The sequence below is a fragment of the Rhamphochromis longiceps genome, linkage group LG1, assembly GCF_057381845.1.
Source record: "Rhamphochromis longiceps isolate RC_006_pf linkage group LG1, R_longiceps_female_GT1.1, whole genome shotgun sequence".
Classification (NCBI taxonomy): domain Eukaryota; kingdom Metazoa; phylum Chordata; class Actinopteri; order Cichliformes; family Cichlidae; genus Rhamphochromis; species Rhamphochromis longiceps.
Window position 1 is genome coordinate 14,923,029 of NC_140557.1, and position 21,145 is coordinate 14,944,173.

At 38.8% G+C, this 21,145-nt stretch overlaps 1 protein-coding gene across 1 annotated transcript in view; it reads left to right on the top strand.

Moving 5' to 3' along the window:
- Window positions 1-21,145, top strand: part of ush2a (Usher syndrome 2A (autosomal recessive, mild)) — a 228,389-nt gene that overhangs the window by 106,235 nt on the left and 101,009 nt on the right. The window contains exons 37-47 of the mRNA XM_085395310.1: window positions 1,011-1,199; window positions 2,742-2,879; window positions 3,771-3,846; window positions 4,136-4,221; window positions 5,017-5,176; window positions 10,554-10,716; window positions 10,823-10,970; window positions 14,103-14,260; window positions 15,647-15,794; window positions 17,083-17,238; window positions 20,654-20,801. Of these exons, the coding sequence (XP_085251436.1) occupies window positions 1,011-1,199; window positions 2,742-2,879; window positions 3,771-3,846; window positions 4,136-4,221; window positions 5,017-5,176; window positions 10,554-10,716; window positions 10,823-10,970; window positions 14,103-14,260; window positions 15,647-15,794; window positions 17,083-17,238; window positions 20,654-20,801 (1,570 nt within the window). The remainder of the gene's footprint in view (window positions 1-1,010; window positions 1,200-2,741; window positions 2,880-3,770; window positions 3,847-4,135; window positions 4,222-5,016; window positions 5,177-10,553; window positions 10,717-10,822; window positions 10,971-14,102; window positions 14,261-15,646; window positions 15,795-17,082; window positions 17,239-20,653; window positions 20,802-21,145) is intronic.

Consider the following 21,145-nt stretch of genomic DNA (forward strand, 5'->3'; position numbering starts at 1 on the left):
GGAGGGAGGAAGTGCTAAAAAACATTAAGAAATTAAGAGAGAGCTGGGGATTGAGGGCAAGGGATAAGTGGAAAAGCAGGAGAAGGGAAGAGCAAAGAGTCATAAACGAATTAAAAGAAAAGTGAGAAAATGCAAGGAGATGAAGAAATATGCACAGTGACTGGATATTAAAGGGAGAAAGAAAAGGATAAGAATGCAAGAAAATGGTAAAATTGGTGAGTGAAGGTGAAAGTAGAAAAAAACATGAACTTAATAACACAAAATAACTAAAGGTTTACACAAAATAGAACATACAGCCCAAAATAAAATAAATAAATAGCCGAATATCCAGCACAGCTGGCCTCATTTTGTGATATTAAAGATACGAATGATATGTGGATACATTTTCAGATACCGAAGAATGTGTGAGCCTTATGGTGTGTAATAATGTATCTATAATTTCAGTTATTTGACTATTTTAAAAGTTTGCACGGAAGATGACTGGTGACAGAAAATGAAGGTGATTGTAATGCAGAGGATGGAAGTGGGATGGGAGTTGGGCCACCAGAGCTGCTGAGGGTATCAGAGAGAGAAATAAGGGGACTGTTAGAGAGAAAGAGGGAGGCTGATTGCTGTGAAATATAGCCCAGAATGAATGGCTGGCTGTATTAAATCAGCGCTGAAAAAGTTACTACTCTCATAAATACTATTTATGCTAATGGCGAGGTATGATTTACTGGGCCTATTAAAACACAGAGAGATGGGGAATGCTTTTTCTTTATTCTCATGTCCGCCCATCTTGTTGTTTTGCTTTTCGTGCATATTTTTTCATGTATATTTTCCTGTTTAGATTTTATTTTGACATTTGTTTGCCCTGAACTAATTCCTGTATTTCTTTTTTTATTATTATTCTTAAGATGTATTTTGTTAAGTTTAACTATTGTATGTGATTGTTTTCTTTCTTTAATACCATGGGATTTTTTTTCCTACACAGTCTCATTTTGCATCTCTCTTCCTTTTGGCCTTTCAAGTACCTACATCTGTACCACCTCCAATAAAGGTTCAGAGTTTAAACGCCTACAGTGCCAAGGTGAGCTGGGTGCCACCCACTGGTGACATAAGGGGACTGATTGACAGATATGAGCTAAAGGCCTACAACAGAGACTACCGAGAACTACCACCTGTCAGAGCCACATTCCTGGCTAACGGAAACTTCACAGGTAAAAAATGCACGAAACTATTGTAGTCATAAATATAATGCATACAACGTAGCTTGCCATTGCCAGTGTGTGAATGTGTGTGTGAATGGATGGATGACTGAATGTAGTGTAAAGCGCTTTGGGGTCCTTGGGGACTGAGTAAAGCGCTATACAAATGCAGGCCATTTACGAAGACACATTTTAAAATTTATTTAAGCTCTACACCTCCCCAAAAGTATGTCATCCTTTGCTCTTTGCATTTTTACTCACTATGTGCACTATGTTGCAGAACGTTTTACTGCTTGCACTTTTGTTTTGGATGTTATACTGCATTCTTTTGAGCACTTAACAATCAAACTTAAAACAACAAACAATAGACATCACTTTACATACAGGTAAATTTAGCTTTAGTTCTGTTTGCCTTATTGCACCTGTTGTCCTTTACATTTTAGCCTTTACTAAAAAAGCATTCATAATGTCTCCTTTGCTTACTTTCTTCCTTTTTCAGATTTGTATTTCAGACAAAACATACTAGTGCATGTACTCACTGTCCTGGCCAACCCTGTTAATTTCTCCTTGGCAAGTCCCCAGGTTTAGGAGACTGTCTCCATTTGGAACAAGACACTCAGGACTACCCCAATGATGTCATACCCTGGCATTGCTCCTTTTTTTCTCTCTCTCTAGCTGTTGCTCACTTTTCGATCTTTCCCCACTTCATCTTTTATGATGATGATGATGTCTGCGTCCGCTGCTGCTATTCGTCCCCCCTCTCATCCACTTCGCCATGTCTCTAGGCAAATATGAAGATGAGCTCTCTGTCTCAGTCTTTCTCAGTGTCTCTCTCGCTGCTTCTCATTCACTCCCCCTCTCTTTGCCAGACATTAAGTCCACCCTGATAAGGCTTCTTCTTAATTTATGATGGCCTCAACACCTGACTGCAGAATTACACCAATGGCTAAAAAACACAGAAAAGCAAATGAGGGTGTAATGGCAGCCGAGTGGGGCCCTGGCCCCTAATTGAATTAAAAGACATGGGTAACAGTAAGGGAGAGTGAAAAAGAGAGACAAGTGCAGCGTGATTGGACACAACGGTGGGGAGACTTGGGAGGGGGTGGAAGAGAAGAGAGGGTGACTTAGAAAATACAGAGAAGGGTGGAGAGGGCCAAGACGGTGAGGACAAAAAACATCCAAAGAGAGACGGCTGAAGCTTTACAATTAGAATAGACTCTCTGTTTGCCAAGCACAGTAGATTTGCTTAGCAACAGCAGCCCATAGTTACAAGTAAAGCATTTAAATTGTGTTGTTGATGCTTGTTGATAAAGACTCAAGTAAAGGATACAAATAGGCCTGATTTGTCACAAAGGACTTACAAAGGATATTTTTACAATCTTTCAGGGCTTGTGTCGAGCAATACTCTATACCCATAGTGTATGTACACTGCAAATATGCATTCTGACATGTAGCTGAGTTAACAAAATTGAGTTTGTATTCTTCAAAGTTATTCTTTTTTAAACGGTGTAATGCGTAAACCTTATTCATTGACATTTATATGCTCCTCTTAAGGTGTGCTGTCGGGTCTCACTCCGTCTACTCGGTACATTGTCACCGTGAGTGCCTGTTCTCCTGTTGGTTGCACTGAGAGCCTTCGTAACAACAATGGTGATAATGATTTGAGATGGAGTATCGCAACCCCAGAGGAAGGTAAGCAACAAACACATGCAAACTTTCACAGATTCATGCACCTATGAACAGAACTTCAGTGTCAGCGTCCTTACCAGTAGAAGAAATGTATGATTCTTTATGCACAGAGACACAGAGCGCAGAGACTTCTAAACACACTTAGATATGTTCAACCTGTTTCCTGCATGAGATACATAGCATATGAAAAAAGGAGAGGAGTGCTGGCACAAGAAAGGAGGAGACAAAAGAGAGGGTAAAAAGCAAAGAGAGGTTATTTGCCAGCTTGTTAAGTCATATAAAAACATGCATGAAGAAAGAAAAAGTAAAAGAGGAAAAGACATATTTTTATGTTATATGTTACTTTAATCTGTACTGGACTAACAGGCCTTGTTGGGGAGATAATGTGACGGCAGAGGTCAGTACAGAGACAGCAAAAATCAATCTGAAGTTAAAGAAAAAAACAGATTACTGTATTGATTTTCACTGAGCACAGAGTTAAGACACTGAAACATGTTAGAGAGACTGGAGAAAGAATTAATTTAAAACACACACAAATGCAGCACAGACACTTTTTTTACTCACTTATCCTTGAGTACAGGCACATTTTTCTTCACCTTATTTGAGATCAGTGAACATGAGATCATAAAATTTTCACGTTTCTCTCTTGGTGAAAACCTTTTGAAAAGTAATCCAAAGCGATGTCACTGTCTAACACCATATGAAATACTGAATTATTTATCGGTGACATTTGATGATATAGAATGATAACCTCTATAAAGCTAAGGCTTGCCATAGTTTTTCTTCACTGTTACTTAAAAGATACACTACGTGTTCATATTTACTCTAGTTCCTTATGCCGATCACTATATTTGTGTTAACATAAAAACTTGATTTTATTCTTCTATGCATCAGTTCCCGATGCTGTGTCTCCTCCAGCTGCAGTCTCATCCCCCACAGCACTCTATGTTAACTGGGAACCTCCAGCAAGGTAACAAAAAATACAGTTTTTACCTGTCCTCTCTCACCTCCATGCTGCATATTAATATTTAACTCAAGAACCTTCACCAATGACGAGGAAGTAATAAGTACATTCTGAATTAGTAGTAAATGGACAGTATTGTAAAACAGGAACAGAATTTGGTTCTGTATTGCTTATATTTTCCCCCAGCTTGAATAAATGTGTAGCCAACATAGATTTTGGCACAAAAACAATATATGGTATAGTGTACACAATATAATAATATTACCTTCATCTCACTTTTTTGTTCCACTGATAGGCCCAATGGAGGCATTACAGAGTACCTCCTCTATCACAACAACCAAATGGTCTACAGAGGGAAAAACAGACAACACAACATCACTGGTAAAGAGGAGAGAGTGCATGTGAGGTTGTGTGTGTGTGCTCCAGCGTAACTGTGACTGTAGAGGGATGGGGCCTCGGAGTAAAGAGAAGGGGAACACTGAAGAAAGGCAAAATGGAGTGGAGGATTAGCATTTGAAAGCAGGAAGAGTGTCTGAGTCCTCACCAAGGGAATAGCACTTTGAAAAAGACGGCTAAACACACACACACATGAAAATGAAGCAGCGGAGAAACAAAGAAAACTAAACATTAGCGCACGTGCATACACACAATTTGCTTTGAAGGCTCTCACTAAAGAGATCTAAATAAGGTATGAAACACATGTCACACAACTGAGCCATGCGCCAGATAGACTCACACATTAATACAATACACATATACACATGGAATGCAGAAATGTGCATAAACACACATACAAACACATGAACAGGACACTCATCCTATACAGCTTTACTGCCCAGCAATGAGTGTCTTTCTAGGTTAATGAAGGCATGAGAGCACATATCATCCCTGCTGGGTTAATAATGCACAGTGTCTGATGTTCACAGTGATTGGAAGGATTATGAATATAGTAATTATACATTATTTGGAAGAATTGAATGTGTAACACAGAGTGAGATTACAAAAGATGGTAAATGGAGAATAGGTTTGAAACAAAGAAAGATCCTTAAAGAGAAAGAACAGTGAAGATACAGTCAGGGAAGAGGAGTATTGATGGTTGTAGGTGCAACACAAGTTAATCGTTTTGAACTATCGCTTCTCTCTTTCACTTTTTGGGTGTGTGCATTTGTGTTGCAGGTCTTGGTGTATACACCACTCATGTCCTGATATTGAGTGCATGCACTTCAGTGGGTTGCACCAACAGTTCACAAGTTACAATGCTGACTTCACAGCTTCCTCCTGGACCTCTGCAAGCACCAACTCTTACCCCGCTAGACTCTCGAACTATTTTTGTAGAGTAAGTACACACACACACACACACACACACACACACACACACACACACACACACACACACACACACACACACACACACACACACACGTGTATTAGTATTTGATGGTAATATCTAAGCATATATACGCACAGAACTAGGGTGCACTCACATTTTTAAATTATTCAAAATGTATAAAACCTTTATTTGTATTTTATAAGTTTTGCCTGGGCAGTATACAAGGACAGAGAGAGACTAAGCAAGAGCGAGTCAGTGACCTTCTGCAGTTGTGTTTACCATGCAGAATATTCTTCTACGCTTGACCTTTCACCATTAGAGGGAGGTGACAAGGGAAGATAGATCTCTGTACTTTTTTTTATAATGTTCCCAGTTTTTCTGTATATGTGTGTGAAAGTGTGTGAGCCATTAGCGTTATCCGCTGCAGAAAAAATACATTACTACTCATATGCATGCAGGGCCCTGACCTTAGTCATGATTATGCTGCCCTGTGCCCAAAAAAGTAAAACATGCTATAATTTGCAAATCACTTAAGCCTTATATTTATTTTTAGTTAATCCAGCTGAAAAATCTTGTTCTATGGTGTCGCCCATACTTTTGTCTGTCCACAGCATTGCTACTCTTCCTGGAGTATAGGTTTCATCAAACTTACACAAAGATTACTTAAATGGACTTTAACCAAAATTGTGCTGAAGGTCATGGTCATAATTGTCATTGTACAAGCACTTTTTCATGTTCACATGAATCACTATTCCTCCTAAAATTCAAAAGTATTCGATGGCTTGAAATATCTCTTTACCATATATGTTGCATGCCACTTGTATCCTGTTTATTGCTGATGATTATGGTCTTGCAGGTAATGATCATGGAGGCAGTGGTCCTAGTTGTTGGTTGGAGCCCTCCTTTCAACATTGTGTTAACGTCACTAATATGGTCAATGCTATGACATGCTAAAGGGTTCACATATTTTCAAGCTTTTTGTGGCCTTAATTGCTTCTGAACTTCTAGTCATAATAGTCCTGAACACTTTGGTTTGGTTGCGAAAGAGATTAATTTGTCCAGGATATTAGTGTTTGCCAATGGATTTACTGTAATTCTCATTATTTTGTGCAATGCAGCGAACCAGTGGCAAGAAAAAAAAACTTCTTTCGGTCTTTCTTTCTGTACTTTGCACATTACAATAACCTGTGAATTGCTATGGATCATGAGCTGAATGAGCTCAAGTTACTGATACACTGGCTAAATATTACAAAGTAAAAATTTTAAACAGATTTTGCATTTCTTTTCCTGCTAATTTTAATTTGGATGCCAGCAACACCTTTAAAAAAGCTGGGTCAGGAGCATGTTTCCCAATGAGTTGCATAAACTCTCCTTCTAACAACTGGTTGTGAGTGTTTGGATAGTATGGAGACTAATTGCCCTAGTTTTGAAGACAGAATCTTTTTTTAATTTCTGTTTGATATACTATATGTTTATATAATAATAATAATATTTTATACGTGATCCCCGTGGGGAAATTGCTCTCTGCATTTAACCCATTCACTCAGTGAAGCAGTGGGCAGCCACTGGGCGCCCGGGGAGCAGTGTGTTGGGACAGTACCTTGCTCAGAGGTACCTCAGGGTAGCCGTTCAGTGGATTTGAATCCTCGACCTTCCGATCATGGGGCCACCACTCTACCTACTGAGCTATCCCTCATAAATAAACATTCACATATATATATAAATGTTTATTAATCTCGCTGTCACCCCCAGAGTGTGGTATGTATGTGTTCCTCAAGCTTGGATCTTCTACAAGCGGCCTGAGAGTTTGAATGTTTTGTGCAGTATCTTAGCTGTTCCTAGGATTGCACTCTTTTTCCACATCAGAAACCTCTAATGTTGTACCTGGAGTCTGGTGGGTCCTCTCTTCCAGTTTCAGGTTTACAGCTTCTAATGCTCAATGCAGTCAAAGTGTGGAAATGATGAGCCAAACCTTGGCAGAAGAGAACAGTGGAACTAAATGAGCCCCTTACATTGACAAATGCATCTACTAAGCTGATGATGATTGTTTCCAGACTCAAGTTAGACACATTACCAAATGATCTATGACTACCCCAACTCATTGACAGAGTATCGTCAGATGAGATGCTTGCAGATGTAAACACTGCTCTACGCACCATCCCCACAATTGGTATCACTGAAACCAGCGAGCTAATATACACCACTGCCACAGTAATCCTAGAAGCACTTGGGTAAGAAGATCAAGCCAAAATCAGAGAAACCTGGAGAAACATGTTAGTCAGTAAACTGAGGTGCAGTTGGCATCATATACTTGTATTTGATTGTTTAGCATTGTTTTTGTTTTTTAAAATAAAAATGCACTGCAAAAAGATTTCTTACAAAATATTCGTTCTGTGAACCTGTTTAAACTACAGGTCCAGGTAGTTTATACAGGTTGGCTGTTGAAAAGGAAAATTAAATTACCTGACAGAATGCATTGACCGCCACAGTATTCCTATATAGAGTGGGGGAGTGTATTGTTTCATTTCCTGAGCCTTTAAAATGCTTTTGATCAACATATTCACTAGGTGTGGGAAGGCTGTATATTGCCTTGTTAGCACATTGGTAATAGGCAAAGGTTGAGAGATCAGACCTAGTCAATATTACTCTATTGTGTCTGTGAGAAAAGTAAGATAGCTAGGAAAAAATGTAAAGAAATAGTAAAGAGAATGAAATAATTTTTTTTGTTGTTGTTTAAAAAAAACACAGAAAAAATCTCTTAAAGAAAATGGGATAGGTGAAGAGAAGGGTGAGAGACTGTGAGAAAGGTTGAAGAAGGCTGCTGGAGGCAAACAAAACAGTATCAGCAGATTTATATCCTGCCCTCACCAAACACTGCCTGACTCATACACATTCATACACAACCAAGCAGACATAGGATCATATGAATACCTATACTGTCAGATATGCACATGGTCACAAATGAAAAGAACCTGATAAAACATTCTGAAACAATCTGAAGTGAATTCATTGATGCATAGATTGTGACTGGAATCATTTTCTGTCGTGTGTGCGTGTGTGTGTGCATATGTGTCTGTGCGTGTTTTGATGCATTTGAAACACCTACTGTAGCATGAAGTACCAGAAAGACTTTTGGCAAAAAAAATATTGCCAACAAGTTCCAAAAAGTTTATGCAGATAAGCTCAAAATGAGCATGTTTAAAGATGAGTGTGGTCACACACACGAGTACTGATATGGGAAGAGCCGATACATAAAAACATGTAATGATGTCCGTCTGAGGACCCAAAAAAGGTCCGATCCCACTGTAAAATTCTCTGTAGTTTATGTTGTTGTGTTGCTTGTACAATTTAGAGAGCAAAAGGAAATATGCAAGAGAACAAAAGTGCAGAAGGCAGGTTAACAGTACACTCAAACCTTCATCATCTCAAATGTTTGCTTTTAAATTTAACATTCAGAGAGGGCACCTGGCTTTTTCACACTACTTTCAAAACGCACTTTTAAAACAATTACCATAGTGAATTATTATACAGATTATTACAATTCCCCTTTGATTCAGTTTTTCAAAAGTGGACATATATCACGCTGCCAATCGACAGCATATAAATCTTATAATAAATGTGATAGATTAGCCACAGTGGCTAATTGTGTGCTAACACACACTCATCAGTCATTCAAAAAATGGCTTTTAATGGGAGGACCCAAGAAAGGAATCCATCACTTTTTAAAATGGCCTCCCTTCGCGACCATGCCAGGTGGGTTGTACTGCCTTCAGGGATTTGTAAGAATTGCAGGACAATTTATAAAGTGTATTTTAGTGCTCCTTTTTTATGACTTTTTTTTTTTTTTACTTCATACTTCAGAAAATCTTAGTTATCAAATATCTTATCAGAGGGATTTTTACTTATAAAATGTGTAATAGTTAGTGAACACACTTCACTGCCAGCTTAAAACAGATTTAATTTAGTATATTTGAGTTTGCAAAAAAAACCAAAACATTTTGGCAAATAAGATTTTATCTTTTCTGAACAAAATCATTGTAAAGATGGAACATCTCATTTATGTTGCAGAATCCAAACACATCAAATCTGTTTAGTCATTAGTATTCAAACTTAGAACCAACAAAAGTACAGCAGTAATTATATAAATATATTTTCCTGAGTCGTGCTCTTTCACATTGGCCCCCTTTTTATAACAGCGCTAGATAGTTGACATGTCTTGATTTCCTAATGCCATTTCTGGTCTTTTTTTCTCCTCTTTGCTGGGGATGACCTTCCTGTTCTAAATATAGAAAAGGAGACACCTCAGCCTGACTGTTGAAGGAAACTGTGTGCGCAGTGTGCTGTACGTGTGTGTACGTGCCTCTGTGCACATGTAAGGAAGCCTACCACTGCACTGTGTTTACTTCAGCTGACAGAAGAAACATGGTGATGAAGGCAGACACTGACATGCAGATACTCAGCGCAGTCTGTTTCAGTCGGGACTGCCACAGACACAGACACACATTTCACTCCTTTTTCGCGTCTTATTTTTATCTTGATGTTTTAATTCGAGCGTTGTGCAGACCTCTGCACTTAATGGTAATGTATTCATAAAGTTTGGCATTGCTCACCTGGTCGAGCAGGCAAGCCATATGACAAAGCCTTACTGCAGGGGCCTGGGTTCAAGTCTCCCCAGGATGTTACCCATGTGCTATCACCCCCACTCTCTCCTTCCTTTCTTGTCTCTTACTATCCTGACCATCAACATTAAAAAATGCCAAACATATATTTATACGAGTTTACAAATCAAATACTATTATTTATTTAAAAAAAACAAACAGGCATTATTAGATACTAACAGACAGTCAAGACGATTCAAGACGTCCTTGAACCTCATGAGGGTTGCAGTTTAGTTTCATTTGTGAAAAACTCGAAAAGTTGATTCTGTTCATCTGGACATAGCGTTTTCTTAGCGAACAGAATCAGGTTTTGGACATTTACTTGCCTGGATGATTGAGCATGCATCAATTTGTGAAAAACCAAAATGTAAAATGTTTTGATCAAATGTTAACAAAAGCCAATACTTCTATATATTTAAAGTACCAGGTTTTTGCAACACGATGAAAAAAAAAACGTTAAGCAGAGAAGTGATGCAACTAAGTCTACAGGGTTTTTTTTTCTGTTGTATAAAGTCCTAAACTATATTAGATTTTAGGTAAATAGGGAAAAAAAACATAAGTAAATGATTAATAGGAAATAACTGGGAACTGGCTGAATTATAAGTATAGTCATATTAAAAGTGTTTCCCACTGGGCTACAGTAAAGTTTTCACACTAGGATTTTTGAAAAGCAGAAAAGTGAAAGGTCGAATTTATTTTATGTTTATTTTTCTCTTCATTTCTAGGTGGTCACATCCCTCTCAGATAAATGGTGTTTTGGAGTTTTATTTGATCTTCCTGTATCATGACAGTGCAGAGCGTGTGCTAGCCTATAACAGCTCTGAAGTTTTTGAAGACTACACGCTCCGCAACCTAACCCCTGGAACTCTTTACACCATCACAGTAGCTGTAAGTCCATTGCGCCTTAATTTTGACTTTCAATTTGTTCGTTTGTATCATATTCATTCTTATGTTATTGTTTATGTGTGTGCATGTGTATGTGTGTGCATGGCAGGCTTGTACAGGAGGTGGATGTACTTTAAGTCCACCAAGCCAGGCTCAGACTGAAGAGAGCACCCCTGAAAATGTCCCTGCACCACTGGTCACTCCTTTGTCCCCCAATGCGCTCAATGTCACCTGGACTCCTCCTGACACTCCGAATGGTGAGAGGGTACACACCTACACAAAAATACAAAACCATGGATTTTTTTAAAATAAATTGTTATCAAGAATAACATGAGCATTGAATGAAGTGGAAGAAGAAGAAGAATGTCATGATGATAACAGCATGTGATATTAATAGACCTGAAGAACTGATTAAAAGGTGATGCTATTTACCATAACCCTGTGTCTATGACATAAATACAGATATAAAGGTTTGTCCGTGTTTCAAGGATGCTGTTCCTGTTACCGTGAAACAGAAGATCATTTACATGTGAGTGAGAGGAATCAGTTGAGTCTCCAGGAGTAGAGAAGAAGAAGAGGGAAACAGAAAGAGGAACTAAAAAGAGAGAGCACAAAGGACTCATAACGAAAAGAGAAAGAGACAGAGACAGGGTGAGAGAACAAACAATTTGAGATCGAGACTAATAGAGACCGAGAGGGAGAGGACAGCGCTTCACCAAGCTCCTTTAAGTGGATGAAAAGTGCTCCCTTTTGACTAAAGAGAGAACTGCAGGCTGAAAGAGCGTAGACTCGCTGTGATGGCCTTTCTCTCTGTTTTCTCTACTCCTCTACTCTCTCCTCTTCTCACCTTTGTCTTCTTCACCTGTCCCCAGTTAAAATCTGGGGGGAAAGTGTATTTTAAGAGTCTAAGGTGTCTATTTAAAACAGAATTTAAAGAGTTAAAGTGATCAAAAAAGGAGCAGCGTAACTACATAAGCTGTGTGGTTTATTTAGAGAAGGGAACGAGTGATCCGTATTCTATTAGTGTGATTCTCTCTCGTAATCAAAATTTGCAAAAGACTGATATAATCTTCTGAAAGGGAAATAATAGATATGGATTTGTATTTCTTTCTTTTTTTTTAAATGTTTCAGAATTTAATTCTGTTTTCATCGTCCCACATCCTATAAATCAAAAATCAGTGCATGTATGTCTTCAGTCTAAGGACAGAATGCAGAATTCACCTGTAGGTAGAAAAGAAACATGGGGCATCCCAGTTTGTAGAGGTTAAGAAGTAACGTCTGCATTCTCTCTTGTGAACTGTTAATGCAGCTGTGTTGCATCTCTTTTACTTTTTCCCGATATCGTCCATGGCCTGCTAATTGTTGTTGTGTGTTCCAATGAAAATACACATTAATCAGCATAAGCTAAAACGCTGTCTGTGATAAAAGCACAGAAATACTCCCAAAGATGTGAAATGCATTATGAAATACGTTAGTAGTTACTGTAAAAGAGATTGGCCCCACTTTTTTAAACAGTTTATCTTGATTTCTGAATCGACATAGGTCAAGTCAGCAGATGTTTGCTTTGAAATGAACTCATGTGTTTTAATACAACTCTTAAAGGTAAGTAGTTAAATAGCCGTGAAAATACAGTAAGTTTAAGTAACATTATGTATGACATGGTGCACTGAAAATGATGTATTTATCGATAATCTCAAGGACTATATCAACAAATAGTATATCTCATGAAACCAAATTAATTAAGCGAAGAAAACCCCTTGATCCCCTCCCATTTCACAGTCTCTTGACATACCACACACACTACCACATATTATCAAATGTTACTGTCATGCTCGTTAAAGTATGTGTAATTCCACAATGTGTGTGTGTGGAATGTGAATCGTGTGTGTTTTACGCTTAATGCCACATGAGTGCATTTTGCACCATAAACCCTGTGATGTGTGAGCATATTAGCCTGGATAAATTACTTAAAGCTTTTCTCAGTTGATGACAGAAATTTATAACAAGGGAAACACTTAATCATGATTACCCGATTATCTCGTGCTTAAAAAGCTTTAATTTTTGCTCAGAAAAGAAGAAGAGATCAGTACGTTTTTCCTCACTAACTCCTTTTTTTATACAAATGGATGGCAACAACCACGATGATGATGGTGATGGGTTCCAGAAGACCTAGATCCTATGTTATTTTCTTTCTCTCTTCCTTCCTCTCACTCTTTCTCCCCCCTTCTCCCCAATTCCGCAGGGATTTGTGGGGGATAATCCTCTCGGGGATTAGGTCGGGGCAACACGCAGACAAAGAGGGGAAATAAGCCTGTTATGCATTCGCTGCTTCATTTCCCAACCTGTCTTTATTACAGCCTATACTGATATGGGCTTATTCACACACACAAGCACATACAGATGTCCGCGCACATATGCACACGCTCTCACACGCATGTGATTGGCCACATTAAGAGCTCCCCAGATGTAGCTTGTGTCTGTGGGTTTTTTCGTGTCTTCGTTTTCCTGATAGGTGTGTATATCTCTATTGAGCAATAATAAAACCCACACATGATTAAAGCAGAATAGACTCTTAGTTCTTAGCGCTGATCTTTTGAGCCCCCTGTATGCATTTTTATTAAGGAAAAGCACATTTGGCACCTTACTGTTTCATTTTTTTATTAGGTGGATGTAATGTAATGTAATGATTGTGCTGGTGTGTGTGGGTATGGATACGTGTGTACAAACTACATATGTGCAGTTTGTCCGTGTGCAGGTTAGAGTGTGCACACCTATTTGCACCCTTATTTGTGTGTGTGTGTGTGTGTGCGCCCATTCATCGTAGTACAACTGTCCTTCTTAGGGCTTTTATCCTCCTAACACTCATGGTTACATTTGTCATTTCAGTGCTGTTTCTATCATTGGATCACTCTACCTGACTGGCAGGTCTGCAGCCCCTAAGTCAGTTTTCATTTGCGTTGTAATCCAGTGACCCAGACTGCATCCCGTCATAGTAAAGCTCTCTTTATGATTGTAATGCCTCACACTATGGATGCAGTATTATTGCATATGAGTGACCAATCCAAACAGAGTGTAAAACTATCTCAGTATAACTATCTTCTGAAAACCTACAGGAAATGATCTCGATGAAAGCTTGTAATGGTTATGATTAGTTGTGATACTTAACATCACTGTCTAAATCGTTGCTCTTGGTCAGAGGTTATTCAGGGCAGGGGATGTGAGCAGAATGTGACAAGGAGCGGGAATTCCATGTTCAATAGACTTCTTTTATTGTAATAAATACTAAGGATTGTTAAGAAATGTCAGTTCTATTGTTGCCTGGGGTATTTTTTCCCTGTTATTTAAATTTTTATTCTGTCATGTTCTAATCAGATGTGTTCTTTTCCCAGGTATTATAACTAGCTACGGTCTCTGGCTGGATGGAGTTCTCATTTTAAACACCAGTTCCTCCCAGAGGTTCTTCTTGGTGGAGGGACTCTCTCCTTGGAGCCGGCATGTACTCAGGCTGCAGGCCTGCACAGCACGAGGCTGTGGCAAGGGACCGATGGTCAGTCAGTGTTATAGCATATAGTATAACAAACTGTAAGATGCTTTGTCATATAGTAATGCCTTATAAATAATTGTGTTGTTGGTGTTACTGACCGAATATTGGCTTTTGAACTTATTTTTAAGAGATACTTGAGAAAGATTTATATCCAGGGTATGGAAGTAGGCAAAACTGACCGGATCTAATGATCTGACAAAGAAAAAGGGAACAACGGGACTGTTATTGACACACAGGGGAGATTGGTGATGAGAGGTGGAATTAATTAAATTATGTGGGTAAGAAGCAGAAACAAAAGCAGGAAGTAACCACAGCTAGAAACATGAGAAAACTGAACTTTAAAGTAAAACCTCCAACAACTATCGCTGAAACACTGAAATATGAATACTAATTAAGATGATAGAGACAGTTGAACACAGAAGGCACAAGCAGAAAATAAAACAAGAAACAACTAAAAACTGGTGAGTACCACAGGGACCATGACATGAAACAGCAGAGTATTTTTCAACATGAATTCTAGTTTCTACCAAAAGTATGAAACACAAAACACAACATTACATTTTTGTCAAATACACCCGTCAAATTTAGCGTAGCAAAAGTTTTATAAAATTATGCATGAATTATTTTCATGAGTTTCATTAGCGCTTTAACTAATGCACAAAATCATATGTGGCAATGCCTGCACACACGTGTGTCTGTGTGTACGTGTGTGTCATTGGGAGTCATAAAGGTGATCGATTCTCTCGGCTCAATAACGAGGGTTGGTGTGGCCACGGTGACATTTGGTAGGAAATGCCACTTCATTTTCAACGACGCCTCTGACAACAGGCCATATTTTGGGGCACTTTTCCAATACAGATGCCATGTTTAGTCAAACACCAGGAGAACTGCTGACCTAGCAGAAAAAGAGAAGAGGAGGGTGGGCAGGTGAAGGAGGGTGAAACAGGATGAAGTGGAGAAGAGGAAGAGGTGATAGGATGGGCAGGAAAAGGAGAAAAGGAGTCGGAGAAGAAGGGAATTTCAGGCAAAAAGAGTAAATGATGAGGACAGAGTAAATGGCCAGAGCAAAGTGAGAGATGAGGTGGAAGGGAATCGAAGGCAGCAGAGGAGAGTCAGACAGGAAGAAATGAGACAGAAGAAGACTGTAATGATGAAAGAGGACGGAAAAATGGTGGCAGAGATAATGCCGGCCACTTGTGTAGAGTGGTTTCATCTGAAAATGCTTAGTTTTAACATTTCAGACAGGTTGTATCAGACTGAGAGAGGCATTATTTTCAGTTTTTTGTATTTCTCCAATAGCTGTTGGATGAATGAGTGTTAGTGGAGCTATGATAAAAATGCTACATATCTGTATTCTTCTATGCATTTTGATATCTGTGTTCTTCTAAGGTGGATGTGCGTACATTAGAGATGGCCCCAGAAGGTCCTATACTGTTGGAGCTGGCCAATCAGAGTTCAAGATCTCTCAGAGCACATTGGACAGCCCCTCCTAGAGCGAATGGGAACCTTAGCTACACAATATACTACAAAAGCAAAGGTAACAGCGAAAAGCTACATCTTTATCTTTACACATGCACAGGTCTCATATAGTATTTGCCAGGCAACAAACCCAACTTTATCTGTAAAACATTCACATCACAACTGTGGAAGTTGTAAAATGTGAAAGCCTCATTTTCTGAATAAAGATATGGATATGTTAATAATACACAGTCATTCCTACCGGGGTAAAAAGTAACATATAGATAGTAACATATCTGTTTTGCTTGAGACTCTGCCTATTGTGTAGACATATCCGCACTGTTTTTGGAGGGGTGGGGTAGGGTCAAAAAGGCTTTACAAAGACGTAAAGCCTTTTTATCAAGACCCATAGATAGAAATGGACATGTCAGTACAAATGCAAATTGGAATACACAATCACACTTCTCACTCACAAAGTCAGCTTGCACTGAAAGTCAGCCATGTAATGGGGAAGTAATCAAGAAGTAATCAGTATACAGTAGCATAGAAATGACAAGTTGTTGTTTCTTTTTGATACTGTGTCAATGATTTGAGGAAATGACATGGGAGTATAGACTATAAAAGTGGTATGAAGATAGGAGGAGGAACAAAGTCAAGTTGCAATTCAATAATAGTATAAAGAAAAAAGGGAGATGAGAAGCTCATATTTCCATAGATGGATTAGAAAAGACAGTAAAAACAATGTAAGATATGAGGAGCAGCAATACCACGGGGACACAACAAAAGCAACAGATAGACTGGACATGGCGAGAAAAGAGAACACGCATATTCTCATTTTTTCAGTTACGCATATTCACAAAGTCTCTCCCTGTCATACACACTCACTGTCGGGCACTTTGATCTATGCCTCACAGAGAACCCAACAGATGAGTGGAGAGAAGGATAGAAGCAGTGTGGAAGGAAAAGAGAGACAGTGTTTCGCTCTAGTTGCCCATAACCTCCTGTTTCTTTGATACAAACGGCCTTCATCAATCCACACAGAATTACGTGTGTGTGGGTGTGTCTGTATAAATATATTGGATAGGCTTGCTTACTATGATTTTCTGATCCCTTTTCTTTGACTATCCTTGCATAACCTCAATATGGAGACCTCTCTCTTTCGATTACTCTCAAGTTAATCTCAGTGGGGGGGTTTTCTCTCTCACGACCTCTCTCTCGTTCCTCTTTCCTTTTTCTTTCTTCTTACAAGTCACTTTTCTGTCTTTAGAGTGGTAACACTAATAAAAAACATTCACTGTTTTTCATTATCTTTAGCTATACATTGCTTGGCCTAAGACCTTACATGTCTTTCTTTCTCTGTCTCTTAGATGGTGATGGTGCATTGGATGGAGGTACAGCAGCAGGCGTCTGGTTGTCTGTGACAGACCTGCAGCCTTACACTAGCTACAGCTTCTGGATCAGAGGCTGTAATACACAGGGTTGTATTGAGAGCCTGCCACTCAGTGTTACTACACTGCCAGCAGGTACTCACACGCCAAAGACTTTCTTATCATTATTAATTTGATCATTACTAGAACTGCATAATTTTTTCACTGTGTCACAGTTTCAAATATCATGATCATCCATCGAAAGGCTCTAAAGGTTTATCCAACAGGTGCTCTTCATTGCTTCAGTTTACATCGTTCTTGACCTGCTCTTAGCTGGTTACACAAAAACCTGAACTTGCTATGCTAGATCAGCAAAGTTTAGCAGGGGCACCAAGGAACTGTGTCACTCCTTTGAGCAAGAAACTCATATAGCGAAATGCTACTGCCTGGTGAGGTATAGTTCAGAGTAGGGGTGAGGGAACTCCAGGCCTCAAGGGCCAGTGTCCTGCAGGTTTTAGATATCACCCTGGGTCAACACACAAGAATCAAATGATTAGTTCATTACCAAGCCTCTGGAGAACTTTAAGACATGTTGAAGAGGAAATGCAGCCATTTAAATCAGCTGTGTTGGATCAAGTCTAAAACTTACAGGACACCGGCCCTTGAGACCTGGAATTCCCCACCCCTGGTTTAGAGACTTGAACTGCCTGAGTTTGAGTCCACTTCAGACCATTAACTGAGTATCATTGTCCCTACTCTCTCCCTGCTTTCATGCCCACTGTCTGCATTGTCTATTTAAAAAAGGCTGAAACTATCAAAGGTAGATTCTCATAGGTGCAGTTTTCTCATTGCTTTCAACATCCCTGCAATTTTTACCAAATTATTAAACATTATTTATTTTCTCAATAATGCTATTTGTTTTTTTCCTCATTTTTTTGCATTTTGAAATTATTTAATCCTTTAATTTAAGTCACAGTTGATCTACAACAAATTAAAATTAAAATCCTTAGAAAAAAAATGATGATAATAGTATGACTGTGGTATTGAAATTTTTCTAAGGTCTTAATTAAATGACTGTTCTAGTAGATTTGTTTCTCACGCCACACACAAAACATGAACTGTGGCGATATTTTTAAGATTACTTTGATTTTAATTGCTGTTCTTGTGAATTGGAAAGGTTTATTTTTATAGCTTGCTCTGCAAAGGAAAAAAAAACAATTATTCACTGGAGTCGACATACACATCATTGACTTGACTTAATGATGTGAAAACATATTTCTGATTTACACAGCCTGTGTGTGTGTGTGTGTGTGTGTGTGTGTGTGTGTGTGTGTGTATTGTAATCGTGTAGAATAGAGACTGATTGTGCATACTGATAAATGTCAAAGCTGATCAGAGCAGTCTGGAGATAATTGTAACATGCACACACACATACAAACACACACACACACACACACACACACACACACACACACACACACACACACACACACACACACACACACACACACCTATAGACACACATTTTACCACTTTAGCTAATGTTATCAAAAGGGTTGAATATGTACACCCTTGCACATACCACACCCATGTCTTAGTGAGTCAACAACAAAAGACAGACTTAGGAAAGTTCTCCTGTTCAAGTTCAAAACAAAGGCATAAGAAAGTATAAATTTTAAATACCAGACGTTTCCTCTCTTTCTACCTCTATGCCTCTGGCATCTCTTTAGACTTCTATAAGGCAAACTGTCTTGATGCGTCCTTGTTCTATGAAAGAACAGAGAGAAGATAGCGGAGCAAGAGACAGAGGAGCTGAGGAGGAGGAGAGCAGAGAGAGAGAAGTGAACATAAAAGTGCATAGTTTAAAACGATTAGTGACACCTCTGATATTGTACCTACTAACACAGCATGAGAGAGACACAGGCTCACCAACAGTGTGTTTTGCGTGTGCATATCTGTACGTATATGTGTGTGTGTGTGTATGTCAGAGAAGCAGGAATCATCTTTTGATGAATTAGCTAAATACACACACTCAAGGAATGAACTGGGTCATTAAAAAATCCACTGAATCTCTGAATGCAAATCAGAGGGTCATTTTAATCTAAATCTAAGTTCAGGTGTATCGTATCAATTCAGTAATTTGTTAAATGCTTGTTTGACTGTAAAAGAGCAGGATCTCCATTTCCGCGCTTTCCGTGTATTTTCCTACTAATCGACTGCTCACTCCATTCTGATAGCATTGTGGTGCCTTTCGAGTGACAGGATGTTCACTTGACCTATCCTAATTTGCTTATAATGCTGCCTCTTGAAACTCAGCAGGCTTTTACCCAACTACTGTTGATCTAAAATGAAGACGTGTTTTTTCAGGTGTTTTTTCATGAACACGGGTAAAATAAGAGCAGCCAATTTGGTCTGGTTTGAAATGGAGAGCAGACAGCCTACGAGAAGCAGTCATTAAGTCAAGTGCAGGTGATTGTTTGCACAGTTGTAGGAGAGGTCGACTAAGACTGGTGGTACAGAATATATAAGGTTGATAAAAACTGATTAGAAATAAAGGCCAAAGTTGGTATTAAATAGCCAATTAAGGTAATCCTCTGATATCTGTTGTGTTACACTCATATTTTGTTTTCTGTTTCTTAGTTTTCTGTTTTCCAAGCTTCCTTTCCTCTAAGGACTTAGTAAATCTTGTGAGCGAGAACTGGATAAGGATAGTGACACAATTGCAAACATAGCCACAAATAAGCCTTTAAAAAATGGACAAGTCACATCTGACACACATACATGGTGATTCTTTAGTCGTTTTGTTTTTTGTTTTTAAAAAGGGCTTTTGTGTCATGTTTTTAAAATCGATGTGCTTTGTGTATGCATTAATATAATGAATGTATACTAGAGGGTTGAGTTATGTTGATGGACCACCACTAAATTATTCTGAATCCACATTGAAAGTGTTATTTTAGGCTTTTCTCACACATCGTGTATGCCTGTGTGCAGTTGTAACAGCCATCTTTAGAATAAGATGTCTTCAGCAATCAGTCTTGTTGAAGTGGACATCGCACAATTTTTGATTGAAGGGTCACTTTATACATCGGAGGGCCTGCTCTTATTTCACATAGTCAACAGTGCAGTCACTCTGATTTCCATCATGTACTTGTTGTTTGCAGCTTATCTCATTTTATTCTGTCTTTGCACAAATGTTCTGTGTTTCTGTTCAGCTATCATATTGATTCTGGCTTGTTTACTGATTTTCCAACACTAAGACTTTACTGTCACACTGAGCTAAGAAGACGTGGACTTTGTGGATTTAATGCAGTGTGTGTATTTGTATGAATGTGAGAGTGATGAGTATATCTGGTTGTGCTTTTTATACTCCACACTGTGAGAGGTGTCATTGCGTTACAGTGAAGTTGATCAGTTAGATGAAATGGACATACCTTTTTATGTTTTTTTTGTTTTTTTTTCTTACTCTCTAAATGTCTAATCTTTTCATTTCACCGACTGACTTCCTCCATATTTTTGTACTCCCCTGCTCCTTCTTCTTGTCTTCTTCTCAACATACTTTCTTCCTTCTTAGCCCCTGATGGATTGTCACCTCCAACTCTAGCCCATGCAACTAATGCCAGTCTGAACGTGTCCTGGTCCGCCCCTGTCAACTCTAATGCACCAGGCCCACTCTACTACAGTCTGCAAATGAGGACATCCCCACAGAGGCCTATCATAAGGTGAGAGACACCATAAAATGCAGAGTCAAAGCAGATGGACAAGTTTGCAAACCGTTTTCCACAATGCATAAAAGTTTTCTGAGAAGAGTAGCAATAAAGTAACTGGACACACACACAACAAAGTACACATATTACATACTCTAAATATCAGAAAATGTGCATGTGCACATAGCCTACACATGCACATATAAAGGAGCACATTATACAGCACAACTGTGAATATGTCACTTCAGTAGGACATAACATCAGAAATCCAGAGAGGGAATGACAGGATGTAGAGTCAGAAAGACAAAAAAAACCAAAGACATGGAAGAGAGAGGGAGACACGGGCAAAGAAAGTGTGA